General features: G+C 41.7%; 1 protein-coding gene across 2 annotated transcripts in view; it reads right to left on the minus strand.

Annotated features, from left to right (window-relative positions):
* The window catches only part of C11H1orf21 (chromosome 11 C1orf21 homolog), a 124,938-nt gene that overhangs the window by 62,817 nt on the left and 47,231 nt on the right, over nucleotides 1–14,890 (minus strand). For both annotated transcript variants that reach the window (XM_040611033.1, XM_040611034.1), the window contains exon 2: nucleotides 10,113–10,318. In XM_040611033.1, the coding sequence (XP_040466967.1) occupies nucleotides 10,113–10,206 (94 nt within the window). In that variant the 5' untranslated portion in view covers nucleotides 10,207–10,318. The remainder of the gene's footprint in view (nucleotides 1–10,112; nucleotides 10,319–14,890) is intronic.

Consider the following 14,890-nt stretch of genomic DNA (forward strand, 5'->3'; position numbering starts at 1 on the left):
TGTTTTCTAGAAGTACCTAATGGAAAAACGCCTTCTATGTTAGTAAATGGATGTTTCACTGTAATCTGAGCACACAGCACTAGGAAGCATTTTGGCAGCTTTTTAGAAATCGAAGTTTCATAGCAACTAACTTTTCAAGACATCTTTGGCTGTGTATGCAGGGGTACACAAATACTTACTGGTTAGGTATCTTCTCCTTGTATTTAATAGGTATTTCTACCAGTAGATATTCCTACTATAACGTAACAGCCTTGTGTTGCTGAAATGAATATGCATCTGTGCAGCTTCACAAGGCTTATCTGGGGAATTGAAGAGTTATCCCCCAGACTGAGGTTCTCTTGGCCAAATTTCAGTCTCTGGGGTTTGGGTCTGGGTTTTTTGGTTGCTTTTTTTCCCCCTACTTTGTGGCCAAGTAATACAACACTTGGAAAATGACAAAAGAAACACTGCGGTAATTGAAAGTATGCAGCATCTTTACTATGAGTTTTCCTTGTCTGCACCTACAGATAGACAATGAATGCCAAGGATTCTGTCTTTAAAAGATTAAGTAAAAAAAATAAAAATAAAAGTTTGTCTGTACCATAAAATAAACTGATTTCCTTCAGCACCAAGGCTGCCAGAAAATACATCCTGGCTTCTTTCTAGTGAATACCAAAGGTGGATGTACGCTCCTATTTATAGCACACTAATGCAATTGTGAAATGCATCCCCCGTGCACTTTATTTGTATTCAACTTTGACTATACTCTTCATCGAGCTAAGCAGCTTGTAGGAAGGGTCATTTGCCAGAATAAAACTACACCAGCTGTGTCCACAGCTGATCTGCTTGCAGAGACCCTGGGATGCCCTCAGAGCCCCCCCACCTCTCCTTCGGGTGCTCTAGCACCGACGGGCAGATTGCATAAGGTGAAAGCTTACATTAAACTAAGAAGCAGGGAAATTACAACCTGCTTGTGATTAATTTCTCCCCCAAAATGGGGATAACTGCTTCTCCACCCTGGGTCACCTTCTCTCTTCATACAATAAATCCCCACTAAAGGTGCTGAGTCTGATTACGGGCATATCATGCCAAACCCAGCTGACACCAGCCTGGAAACCCAGGCATTGCTGCAAAGCAGGTAACAGTGGCTGTACCACAGAAGGTCTCTATAAATACAGCACACTTACACTAAGTAGAATGACTTTGCAGAATAATTCCCTCATCTAATACCATGACATGGGGTTGTAAACATTGCAGGATGACTAACCACCAGAAGAAGATAACTACGGTGTCTGAAGGCTATCTAGTTAATTTATGGACACCTGCTCTGCTTTAAGTCCAATTCTCTTGAAGGTAGGAAAACCTCAACAAAATTTATATGGCAAAGATCTGCCATCCGTCTGGGAAAGTAATCTCATTTAGGGTCTTTCTGATTTTTTTCAAAGGAAAGAACTGAAATAATAGGAGACAGAACTCCAAATACGCACTGAAGAATATCTTCAACCCCTGTTGCTCTACTGTCCTGAAACAATTTACAACTAAGCAATCTTTGAACACCCAGGTATTTAAAGAGCTGCTCTACCATCACTTCTGAACTCATTTTCTTCCCTGATGAATCAGTGAAACTACATGGTGAAAACCGATCTTGTTGAAAGTGGCAAGGCATCTTCTTGAAGCCTACATGAACCTCTCCAATGACTTGGATCTCATCCCTATGGACCACCAGACCAGCATTTCTCCACTTGCAAGTAAAAACAAAAAGAGGAGGAGGAGAAGGGAGAGTGAGTTCAATCACAGTCATTACATAAAGGTCACAATCAATGGATAGATGCTGTCAGGGCCCTGAGTGCACTAAGAGGCCAGTGACCAGTCTCACAAAATCCCCACTTGCACTTTCTGCCCATGGACCCAGGAGCTCCGTTTTGGCTGAGGCTTGGCCCTTCAGTTCTGCCTGTCTCTAGCGCTGCCTCTGGTCCCATCTCTTGGAGGGACCTCAACCCCACACTGTAGTTATCTTCTCTCCTGAGCAAAGCCCTTGGGCAAGCTCTAGCTTGTCCCCAGCCTTCCCCTCCAGCCTTGACCCTGCTGCACTCCCTGGATGGATCCTGGACCTGGTTCACTGCTGTGCCTGGGACCGCTGACAGACCTCGCCACCAGCACCCCAACAGTGAGGGCACTGGGGTCACCCTTGGCTCCCAGCTCATCCCTCCTCATGAGGCAACCCTGCTCCTGCCCCAGGAGAGATGCTGGCCCGTTACACCTTCTACAAAAGGCTCTTTTTATATTCTTTAGATACAGGGAGATATATTTACTGACTAGAGGAGAATGAAGAGCTTTTTTTGCTGCTACCTGAGCAAACCCATTGCCCAGGAACAGCTTCTTCCTTATACTGCACAAGCAGTACTTTTTCCAAGAGCTATAAAGATGAGCCACTTCTATTCACAGAAGGTGAAAATACAATTTTAGTTCATGTGGAAAACACTTTCTTTGCACACATTGATCAGAAATACATGACTAGACAAAACCCGAGGGTGGGGTTTGGATTTGTTTTGGGGTTTTGTTTTTTTAAAAACCTTATTGCCTCCTTAGGGGAATAAAATAGTAAATTATTGACTTACCAAGGGTGTTCTACAGAGTTAAAATACATCATAAACCTAGATAATAAATGTAATTTTATTACATTTACCAGATGAACATTACACTGAAGTGGGTTTCTGTTCTATTCTTCTCTCTTACTTCCTGAAACGTGTTTAGGACTGACCCATGTTTACTCAGATAAGAAGCAGGCTAGCACCAAATTGTGTTGGAACAGTGGATAAAAAACAAAGGTGCTGTTAAACTAAAAAAAAAATCATTTCAATTGAATAAAAAAAGTGAGGAAAAACAGAGTCCACTACAATTCCAGAAGATGCTCAAGTGCTTCAGCCCTATGCTGCAATGCATTCATCTGCTTTTCTTCAGCTTTCAGGCACTGAAGCAGGATCTACTTTATGACATGAGCTGCTGAAATCATGAACAACACGAAACCTACCCTTTCAGCAGCTCAGCCAGAATCTGAATTTAAGCAATGAAAATCTCCACCTTTGAAACTCCATGTGATATTTGAAGTTTTGCACCCCTGAGACAGGGGGCCTACGTGTCACTCACTTCCATGGAGCTCAGACCGAGCACTGCATGAAATGAGTGCCTGTGGTTGTGCCAGAGTTACTTGTTCATATTTGAAAATGTCTTTTAAAAAGGTTATTGTCTCAAAATATCCAGCATGGTATTAGTCCACGGCATGGTGCTGGTCCCTTTATCCATAATCACTACCGTCCCTCAAACGAGTACGATCTGACATTGCAGAAGCGTGTAAGGACAGCCAAATAAGCTAGAGCAATTACTATTTGGGTGCTAATCAGCTGACCAACCAAGTCAATAAAATAAATGCTGCCAGGCAAAGTCAGCTGTGTATTTCTGTGGAGCCCAGTGCAGCAAGACCTCCTGATCACAGCATGTGTTCACGGTCACCATGACCAAAGTTATACTCCTTAACCTATGGCTTTCCAGATTGTTTCAGTGCAATGAGGACAGCCACGCTTTCTTTCAGAAGAAAGGATTTCTCATTCTCAGCTTTAGTGTTTTTTCCTGACACCTGAGGGAAAGGGAGAGGTAACAGGAAGGTGTTATTCACTGAAAAAAAACTTCTAATATATTTTTCTCACTCCAAATTTTATCTGAAAAATTCCCATCTTCAGAGCTTCAAATGTCCAGAAAATGATTTGGAGAATTTTGTGCACAGGAACAAGGCAGGTTTAGGAAGTTAACTTGTAGTAGCAGACATCTGAACCGTCTTGCCAGGCCCATAGATATTCTCAAGTGCCCTGAGCAACTACCCGAGACTGAATTTTTAAGTAAAAAGATACTTCTAGGCCTGCCTATTAAGGAAAGAGCCTTCAAAAGAAACTAACCTCTACAAAGGTTTGGGCACAATATTTTTGGAGATGACGATGCACATATAGGAAGTCGCAGTCCCAAATTCCCTGTGCTATTCTCTTCCTGTATACAGTGGGCATGCTTTAAAGGCTTTAATTATTTTAGCATCTTTTAACACTTCCTTCAAATCCACACGGCATACATCAAAATAAGTCAGAGCTCTGCTGTCTCGGGCAGCGGCTGAGATACCCACACGGATGAGACACAAGGAAGGAAATAATTGGTTGTCACAAGGAAGGGATTAGCAGAAGTGAGACAAGCCCACAAAACACACAGGAAGAAAGAAAACACCAACATGACAAAACTCCTGACAAGCTGATAAAGATTTTGGGGTTTAAATGGTGGTATTTGTGAACATGAAGCCAAATAAAGCTACCTCCCTCCAGTCCAGTTATGGCTGCTACGGGGCGGGGTATTTGTTTTGGGTGGCTAAGCTGAACTCTTCAGTTGTCCTCCCTTGACACTGGTTGTTGCTTTCCTGACACTGCAGGCTGGCTGCTACCATGCAGGACAGGTCAACACTTGCTGTAGTTAAATACTTTAACTCTCCTGCTTAGATTTTGAACTATGGTATTTTCAAAAGATTTGGGAAGAAATATCGACAGAGAAGAAAACTGCTGGGGGAAAGAAAAAAAACCACAAGTGAGGAAGAGCAGAGCAGAGCAAAGGGCACACACATCTGCAGGTGATCTGACATCAGGTCCCTCACACGATCTCTAAAACAGGGAAGTTTCAAAGATGACTACACTAGAGCTCGTGAAGCAATCCGATCCTATGTGCATCCATCAGCTTTTCAATCCCGTTACAATACCTCATTGCTAAAGATTTCCTTTTCTAGCATTCTCTCAGCTTCTCTGAGATAAATCAGTTTATAAACTATTGTGCTTTACATTCAGCTTTATTTAGACTAGTTGCTATTAATAACAGAAATCCTATCTGGCAATTGCAGCACGGGTATTCCCAGTTTGTCATAAGATTCCTACCTGCCGTGTTTACTCTCACTTTTGTAAAGCACCCAAGAGCGCCATATAAATGTCCACATTAGCCTCACAGATTAATAAACAGATTCTAAAATCTTTTTCTTCCCCACAACAAGTCATATTACTAGTTATTTTCTTACACAAAAAAATTACACGTCAATAACATCTTCCCCAAATGAACATTCCATGATTTTTTAAAATGGCACAAATAAAATTAATCTACAAGAGATGTAATATTATTAAAACATATGTTGAAATCAACAACCCTCACAGCTCTATCACGGCATTTTGTTCTTCATTGGTATTTACATTATTATAGCTCTTATGTATTGCCCTGGAAATCAGCTCAGAAGTGGAATGATGAATAAATGAAGATTTATTATTACTATCCTTATTAGATGGATTTTGAAGTCATTTGAGACCAACAAGACATAATAATCATATTATATTCAATCTTCTCTAGAACATCTTCTTGGATAGGCCTACTAACTCAATTATTTAATACATATTACAGCAAAACACAGCGTGCCTTCCACAATTTGGGATAAGATGGAAATTTTAATGTTTTGTTTTCAGTTAACCAGAATTTGTTCTTACAGAATCCATGGGGTTTATGGTAGGTTTCTCAGTTTTAAACACTAGAGTTTCAAATTTACAGTGAACACCAGGCTCAATGTGTCTGCTCAATTGAAATAAAAAAAAAAAAAAAAAAAAAAAAGGGTTAAAAAAAAAATCCTCACAGAAGCAATGATCTCTCAGATAGTCAATAGATTCGGCTTCAACCAGCCCCCCAGGGGAAGAAGGAAAAAGCATCTAGAGGCTCCGAGGAAGAGCAGAAGCAGAACTGCACCACTCCAAGCAGTTCAGAAAATAGCCTCTGGATTCAAAGTGACATCTGTAGTCCAGCAGGGTGGATAAACTCTAAGACAAACACGACAACTCCCGAAGAAAACTTTGGAAATGTTAAGAGGTGTTCTGGACAGGCCACCTTCTGAGGACTCAGAGGGAGGACTGCAAAACAAGTACAAGGCTCGTGGCAAGCAACCTGAGTGACAACAAAAAGGTACAGGGCAAAGCTGCAGCCCTCTTGGTGCTTGTGGCTCCTGCATGGCTTCTTTGCCCGCTTCTCCCCTGAAAAGAAGAGGGAAAAGTGCTGATGGACTAGAAATGTGCTCATAGCAAAGGAAGTCTAAGTTGGCAATGCATAATGATGCTGTTCTGGCAACTTCTGCAACATTAACAGAGAATTATTATCCAAGGCACAGAGAGCAAGGAGCTACACAGGAATTACTTAGGTCCTTTCCAGCTTTCCTTTACTGATGAAGTCCTGTACCATGAGCTTACCCCAAAATGGGAAGCTTGGAGACACAACCATTTACGCAGTTCTGACACCAGCTCGATGTCTTCTTCAGTTCAGACACGCTGTACATGTACAGCGGAACCTCTTTCACAGCAAGAATCTGTGTTTAACTACAGCCAGACAGGTCTTGTCTCCTGCCCCCAGCACTCATTACAGTTACAGCGCTTTCCCATCAGTTACAAGAGTGAACCTTACAACCTTGTAACCCCAGGCTATGACTAATCCCCTTCTCTGCCCTCTGAAATTTCCACCATTATTCAACTTTGACAGCAGAGACAGTATAGAGCAGTCACAGGTTCTACAGCACTGGCAGTCCTTATTGCCCAGCTGGAAAACAAGTGCAGTGGTATCGATGACCATCTAGTTCATCCCTTAGTAGCTCCACCACCTACTTGTGGAGCTGCAATTGTAGCAGTGGAGCAAAGTGGGAAAGCTCTTGAGCACCAAAGACAGAGCTCAAAGAAAAAAAAAAAAAATCACATGCTTTGTTGCCAGTGCACTCATTTCTGGAAAAAGAGTGGTATGTAGGAAAGCGAAGGTTTTTCAGCCATGTGGGTAATGCTTACAACCATGCACTACAGAAATCCCTAAGTGGCAAAAAAAAAAAACCAACCCAGCAGCTTAAGGTATAGGTAAGAGCAAAACTGGGTAGACCCAAATAAAAGTATTTTCACGCCTCTCCTCACTCAAAATGACCTATTTAATGAAAAAGCAAGATGGAAAGTACAACCCTTACTATTGACACTTTCTGCCTGCAGCTCCTCTGGGGATGATGTTCAGAGAAGAAAGAAGAGTACCATTTTCATCTCAGGCGTTAGGCAAACAGCAAGGGGCAATACATGGTAAGCCACATCTTTCAGATCACGCCAGCTGCCCAGGGAAAGCAGCACCAGCACTGAAGTATCTTCCTTTAATCCCATCATTGCTGTTCCAAGTCCTTCAGGATTTCCTCCACTTGTGAAACATCTGAGACAATCTGGGCTACTACAGCTATGAAGCTCATACCTGCTACTTCTGCACAGGCACTTTATGTCAGATTAGTCCCCAGATGTGAACACTGCAAGTGTTCATCATCAATGAACATCGTGATATATGCATACTAATATTCTCGGGATGTTATTGATGCTATCACACTACATGAGCCACCTTCCAACCCCACTTGTCTCTGTTTTTTTTACTTTGCTGCCTCCTTCCCCAAAACCACTTCTCTTACAGACTGCCTCCCGTTCCTTTTCCAGTATCTTCTTCCTCCACATGAACCAGCCAATTTCCCTGCCACTCACCTTGGTCTTGCTCTGCCTAGTCATTCTGCAGTTTATTTTTGATCCCTGCAGGCTGCAGAGTACTCTGCTCTTGGCCACTGGCTGGATGAGACACTTCTGTCCCTTCCCAGAAATCAGGAAAGAAACATTCAGCAGTTCTTGGCACCTGGAACTGGACAGGCAACTGCATGATGGAAGTCCTGTGGTGCTTTTTAACCTTTGTTGACTCTGTGGATCCTCCTGTACCTCTGGGAACTTACCCTGCTACAATTTGTCATCCTAGCTGAGATACTCTGTGCAAATCTAGTGCGACTACCCGCTCTCGTTGTAGGGAGCTGATAACAACAGACCTCTGATATGGCACTGACTTCCTCCTTGATGACTAAAGGAACAACTCTGTGGAATATGTTACATGGAATTAATTTGGAACTAACAACATATAATAGTTTAATAGAAAATGAAGTGGGAAGAACAGTCTGAACTTTCAGGTCTAACTTGTAACAAACAATGCAATTGCCACTACAGTTTCCAATACAGAAGAAGAGGGAGCAGGAATCTTACTCGGTCTTCTATGAAAGAGCTCTGGGCGTTTGGCAAGTCCAGAAGATTTTTGAGAAGGATGATAAATATGATGTTAAGGTGTAATTTTCTTGCCTCTCTTTTTTTATATTAAAAAATTGTGTTCAGGAACTATGCAGGGCACTGTACACGTGAAGCATGTTGCTCCCTGTTTTCTGGGCATCTAAGCATCCCGCTGATCATTTATAGGTCCTGAAAGGAGAGCAAGTAGTAAAGTAAAGCCAGGTACACTCTAGCTCACCTTTCGTATACACCCAGTTCCTGATCTAGAAGCTTTCCCTCAGTAGCAGGGGAAAAAAAGTGGCTTCTGTGCTCATTCTGGTTACCCCTCAAAAAGTTGTTTCACCCACAGACTCCAACTCCTTGCTAAAAAAGGGAAAAGCAACGACAAACTGCGTACCTAAACTAAAGTATGTGCCAGAAAATGGTTAACAGCAGGTAGTATTCCTGACAGTGATAGGCTTCTCTAAAGTAAAGGATTAACAGCCCTCAAACGGATCCCGGAATAGCTAAATGATACTGCTGACACCAGCTCAGCTCTATAAAGTGGGAGCCCTTTAAAATCCCTTCAGCCTTCTTGATCCTCTGCCTCCAGATGTTACTTTAGGTTTCTTGTCATTAAAGTTATTATCTTTGGCCCACAGCATGTGGTTAATAAAAAAACCCCACACAACACCAACAAACAAACCAGCTTGAGACGCACACATTGCCAAAAATTGCTCCCTCACTAAGGATCAGCTAAAATACAAACTCCTTTGAGAAACTAATAGAGCTTTTCGTTCATGACAGCACTTAAAACCTGTTTTAAACAAAAGCAACATACTGAACCCGCAATTCCAAAATCAGCATCTCCCAGGCTAGTGAAGAGCATGCACAGGAAAACAACCCACCATTTAGTCCTGAAGTTTGCTGAACAACTATTTTCTCTTCAGATTATGCCTCTAGGTATTCTTACTTTGGGATCCACTGTGAGAGCAATCTAGCCCTCAGAAAGGCTGAAAAAGTGAAATATCATTGCTTTTGAAATTAAAGGGAATTTTTTTTTCTGCTAGATGTGTCATTCCTACTACTACACAAACAATCGCTATAAAACCCACCAGAGAACAGAAGTTTGGCATACTCAATAGCAACGCACCTATTTCAAGTATAACAGTACTAAGCTTATTCACAGCTGATTTAACTTTCAGATAGCTATCTGGGCAGATCTAGAAATTTCATTTCTGAACAGTCTTCCAGATAATTTTTAACATCTTAAAAACTGAATTACAATTTAGATCATTATCTAAAAAGCACTTAGTGTATACTAACAGAATCTGGGCGAGGGGGAAGGGCGAGAAATAAGCCATGAAGCTGACTGTGCATTTTATATCATGTCACTTTACCTTTCCTAATGCACAGGTGTGTGTGACAAGACCTGGATCATAGACCAGTCTTCCCACACAGTGAAACAGACATTTTCATCCCAGGTTGAGAGCCTCCCAGTGAATCCTTCACAGAAGGTTACTTCTAGTTTTACTGTACCTTCAAACCCCGTTTGCTGTAGGATTTCAGAACTAATGTTTTATTGTTTTACAGGAAAACAGTATTGAGGAATTCTTTTTCTTACTGAACAGGTTTTATTTTTTAGGAGAGGAGTCAAGTATTTTAGTACCTAATGACAAATATATAACAGAGAGACAAATATAAATATGAGGGGGTTGTGCAAGTCATCATCTTTGAACTATTCCAAGGATTTGCAGAGTTAAAGACAGTGCAGTACTGTACATCACTTAGAATGTTATTTTTCTACTAAGGATTTCACTCCGACCTCTGTTTCAGGTGTCATGGTACTGTCCCTTGGAAAGGCCAGCTGCACTATCATAGTGATTTGTTTTAACATGCATTTTCCTTTATATTTTGTGATAGGTTAAGGCTCCCAAATATACCTTCCAGAACATTCATGATGTTGGGAGAAAGGTGAAATCCTGCAACACTTACCACCAAACACATCTCCGTTCTGATAGTTTTTCCCCTTCTGAGTTTCCTCTTCGTTTTGAACAGTAGAAACATGCTTGGCGGAGGCACAGCCCATAGCTTCATTCAGACTGCTCCAGCTGGACCGAACAACAAACCATGTCTAGAGACGCACGCTCATTGTTTTAAAAATAATTCACCTTCCTGCTTGGTTGTCAAGTCGCTTTTACCTAAAGATGGCAAAAGAGAGAGAAAAATATTGACAAAAGGTAACCCCTAAACGTGGAGCTTCAAGAAGACAAATAATGGGGCTTGTGAAGAGGAGTACAAGAGCACAAGCTGTCTCCATTCTCTTAGATTGTTAAAACCATATTCAATGAACATCTGATATAGGTAGGTCACAATACAGATAGATCAATCCTGCCTTGGGACAGGAGCACAGCAGTTCAACTGAAAGTCTCTTCCAGCCCTATTCTTTAATCCGTGACTTGAAGAAAGCAACATGTGCACAAATATGTTTCCCACCCACCCAGCTATTCCCACAGAATACAGGGTTTTTTTGGAAAGAAGAAATCATCACTATCTGCTCCTCCTGTTCCTTTTACCAATCTATTCATCAAGCCAGTGCTCTTGCAAAGTGTTTTAGTGATTAAGAGCTGCTAATTGCAAGTGTTCAGACAAAATAACCCCCCTAAATCAATTAAAGATCTTTTGTTAATAGATGTGAAAGGCAATAGCCAGCTGTATTATCTTTTCTCTGGTGTTCATTACTCTACTGAAGCCATAAAACCTCCACCACTCAAAAAGGCAGCTATCCCCATTTTAAGATGGAATAACACCCCCTGAACAATCCAGATGTCACATAAAACAAAAGGAGGCAGAAAAAGCTAATTTCCAGCTGCCCTATTTTATGTAAAAAAAAAATAATTTAAAAACATGAACTGTTTAATTGCTAAATGTTTCCGCACTTGAATAAAAACGACTTCAAAGTTTGATGAGACATTCTGGCTTGCCTTTCCACCAGCCAAACCTTTTGGAAGAGGAGAGCAGCTACTGAAAAACGAGAACCACCCCTTTTTGCCGAGTTGTTTAGTTCAGCTATAGCACAGGATCGTACACATGATCTCTTAATTCATTACTTCTGGGCGTTTACTTTAAAAGGATGTGGCTCATATTGCTCCACGCTAACCACAAGAATTGTATCTATAACAGCAGAAGGGTGCTCTTACCGAGGGATACAGCAGCATCTATCCTACCAGAAACACATAACCCTGAAGAAAATCTTTTGAGTTTGATTTCCTTGTGCACCCAGCATGAACAGTGTACCTGCCCGTGCCAAGGCAGCCACCGAGACACATCAGGACACGACCTAGGAGGGCTCTGCTGCCATCCTCTGAGAGATTTCCCTGCCCATCCCCAAAGTCACAGAAACAAGGGTATGGCCAGTTGGGTCGAGAGCAATTCTGCTTCTGCTATTGCAGCCACAGGTTCTCTGATGAGCTGCTTTTGCCACGCAAGGGGAAGGACCGCATACAGAACACACGTGGTGTCTGCTCACAGACCAGCTTCCACCTTGCATCTTCCTCTGTACAGAAAGTGGGTTTCTCTACTTAATGAGGACCCTCCACTCAAAGCATACAAATGTATATATGCTCAATCCCTATTCTAAGCAGTTAACCCTCCCAGTCATACCTGTACGTGCATTTTTCTTTATGTTCACTACATTCCCCAACATGCCTTCTCCTTTTTTCCTTCCTCCTATATATGCACACTTGAGCATGAATTTCTAATTACCCCATCCTGCCCTTCCCCCTCAGCCACAGCTAGCCACTCACCTGAAAACACAGCATTTTAAACCAGGCATTCTTGTTGCTAGTGGAAGGGGTGAGCAGATCCCCCGTGAGCTATTTTTTTTAACCCTGTATGGCTACATGCATTATTTTTTTAAAAAGAAAAGCTAGGTTTTGCAGCAAAAGTCGGTATTAAGCTAGGGAAGCTTTCTGCTTCCTCAAACATTTGCCAAGGCTATTCTTCAAGCAGTTTTAATACATCTGCTTGTCAGACGTACAGACAAAGCTAGGGCCCTGCTAAGAAACAAATCGCTCTCAAGATCCCTCTGTGCACATCTGAGCAGTCAATACCCAGAGCAGGCCATCTCAATTACACTGCCACATGTCATAAATACCAATACACTCATCTTACGTAAACTAGATGAGTTATTCTTAAGTTTTTGCAATGCAGTGAGGGTCGCAGCTGACAATTCATCTTCACCTGTGTCCAAACCGCACAACAGCCTGCATAAAGTAACAGGTCTTCATCTCAGTGTTGGCATGGGAAACAAGGATCCATAAGGATTTCAAGCACCAGCCACACTGTGCTTGCTCAGGAGGTAGGTCAACACACACAGAGGTGTGGGAGATGAAGAAATAGGCTGGGAAGAGGAACTGCTAACTGGACTGGAAATCAAATGTGGACTAATATTCTTAGAAGATACAGAGTTGCTTAAATAGCTTTTAATAGACCAGTTGAAACAAATGAGGGGGTAAAAATAATAAAGTTTTACACCAGAGTCCCTGTTTCAGATTTCAGACAAAAGCAGGAACCTCAAGATAAGCTGAGCCTAAAGACAGTAACTCTGATCTCCGATTTAAAATATAACCAGTTATATTATCCCAGGGAAAAGGATGTGGCCGCTATGGGGCAAAGAGCAAGGTGAGACCCAACATAACCCCAGAAAAGACAAGGAGGGGTGTAGGTGGGATTGCTAACAGGCTGCTCATGGGGGAAATCACTGCACACCACAAATCCAGCATCTCCATCACAGAGCAGCTGAACTGCACTCACAGAAGTACCTGTTGAATGAATTACACTGTTGCCTTATTCAACTATTTTTCCTCTTTCTTTTTCTGTCTGTTAGCAGGGATGATGTACAAAAGGGGAACAGCTGCTTAGTAATAAAACCCAAAGTATTTCATAACATAGCAGTGGGCTGATTTCTGGGAGGGGATTTTTTTTTGTGAAGCTTATACATAGCCAACATGTAGCAAAACAAATTGCGAAATACTTATTCATTGATTAGTAGCCAGGAGGGCGATGGTCCCATCACCCAGGACTGGTGAGCTGTAGAGGCAGTTGGGAACAAAGAGACGCAGAACATGAATGCAGAAGTATAAAGCTCCATGGGAGAGGGAAGGAAAAAATACCCACAGTCAAATCTCTCCTGCAGCATCTTGGTAGCACACGCCAATCTCACTGAAAATATGGTCATGTTTGATGGCATGCTGTGATTAAAGGAAACAAACAGGAATACAGGAACTGGAAAATTCACCTTTTACATTAAAGAACAGTAATCACAGCAGTATTTGAAAAATGACACAACTAACACTTGGATTATGGAGGCAATTTCTCCTGGTGCCAATAAATTGGGCTGAGAAACCTGCTCCAAAATGACCTCCAAGGTAAGTCTAACACACATTTCCAGACACGTTTCTTGAACTACTGTTAGCGCAGTGCAGTGAGACAGATGACACTGTGACACAGATACCTAAGAAAACCCAGAATTAGCAGAGGATTTAAAACACACAAAAAAAAACCCCCAAACAAACAAAAAGAGTGGGAGAAAAGCAGCATTAATCTTACAAGTGACAAAAATCCAACACTGCGATGCTCTCCAGCTTTACGCTGCCCCCAGCCTCAGGGAAACCTTTCTTGCCTGAGTATTGAAGCCCACAGCGATGAGGTTTGGGTATCGCTCAGAAATGAGCTGCTGGTCCTCCTTCAGTGGGCTGCCTGCAGAGGGGTTTGAGGATGTGAAACACAGTACTTCGACTGGCAGCAGAATAACACATCCGTTCCATCTCCTCCCCCACTTTTGCACAAATATAATTTTCTCTTTTGTCTTCCTGAGCATTTTGGGGGCACAGATTTTCAGAAGCCAAAAATAAAAAGAATAAGAAAACCTCAAACCATTTGCAGTTCATGTTCACCACCCACTATCATTAATTATCAAGATTTGAGAGGCAATTTACAAGCTCCAATCTGCATAATGCTAGTGAGAAAAAGCTCTAGGCAGATCAAAAGTGTCTACACAACCTGCTGCATTTAATTTGGGGGTGAAGATTGACATCTTATGTGCGGGTCAAAAGAAGACTACAGACACTCTCAGATGCTGTACTTCATACCCCAAGTTTCTTTCAGGTTAAAGACAGGGGGGCTCAATTCTTAGAATAGAAATTGCTTTTGGAAACCTTAAGCAATGCCTTTTTTTTTTTTTTTTAGGCATGTCTATGTTGTGCCTTTTCATTTACCAGCTCTTTCATCACCTCATTAAACTACTCGTCATCCTCTCACCTCTTATTTCTGATGATCATGTCCAAGGCTGCATCCTTGACAAAACACATTTTACTTCCACAGCTGAAAACCAAACACTCAATAGCAAATGGAGGATCTCCAGTGTTTTACAACAAATGTATGTTAATTCTTCTATTACCACAGGTGTATTTGTTTTCATCTTTATTGCATTGAGGTAACTGATCTCTCATCCTCTTCAGGCTGCTGATATATCTAAAAGTTTCCTTCCATGTTGACCACACAGGAAATCCGGTTAAAATTTCACAAAGTCCTAGAGATCAAAGCAGTGAGCTTCGTACAACTATGAAAAAAACCCAAGCTACAAAGCAAAACCACACTGGCTTTTCTTATAATACAACCTAGTTCAGGCAGAACCCAAGGATTTCACTTACTGCTATTAATTACACTTATTTCCTGTAAGAAATAAGCCTATTTAATTTCCATTAGATTTC

The sequence above is a fragment of the Falco naumanni genome, chromosome 11, assembly GCF_017639655.2.
Source record: "Falco naumanni isolate bFalNau1 chromosome 11, bFalNau1.pat, whole genome shotgun sequence".
NCBI classification, from domain to species: Eukaryota; Metazoa; Chordata; class Aves; order Falconiformes; family Falconidae; genus Falco; species Falco naumanni.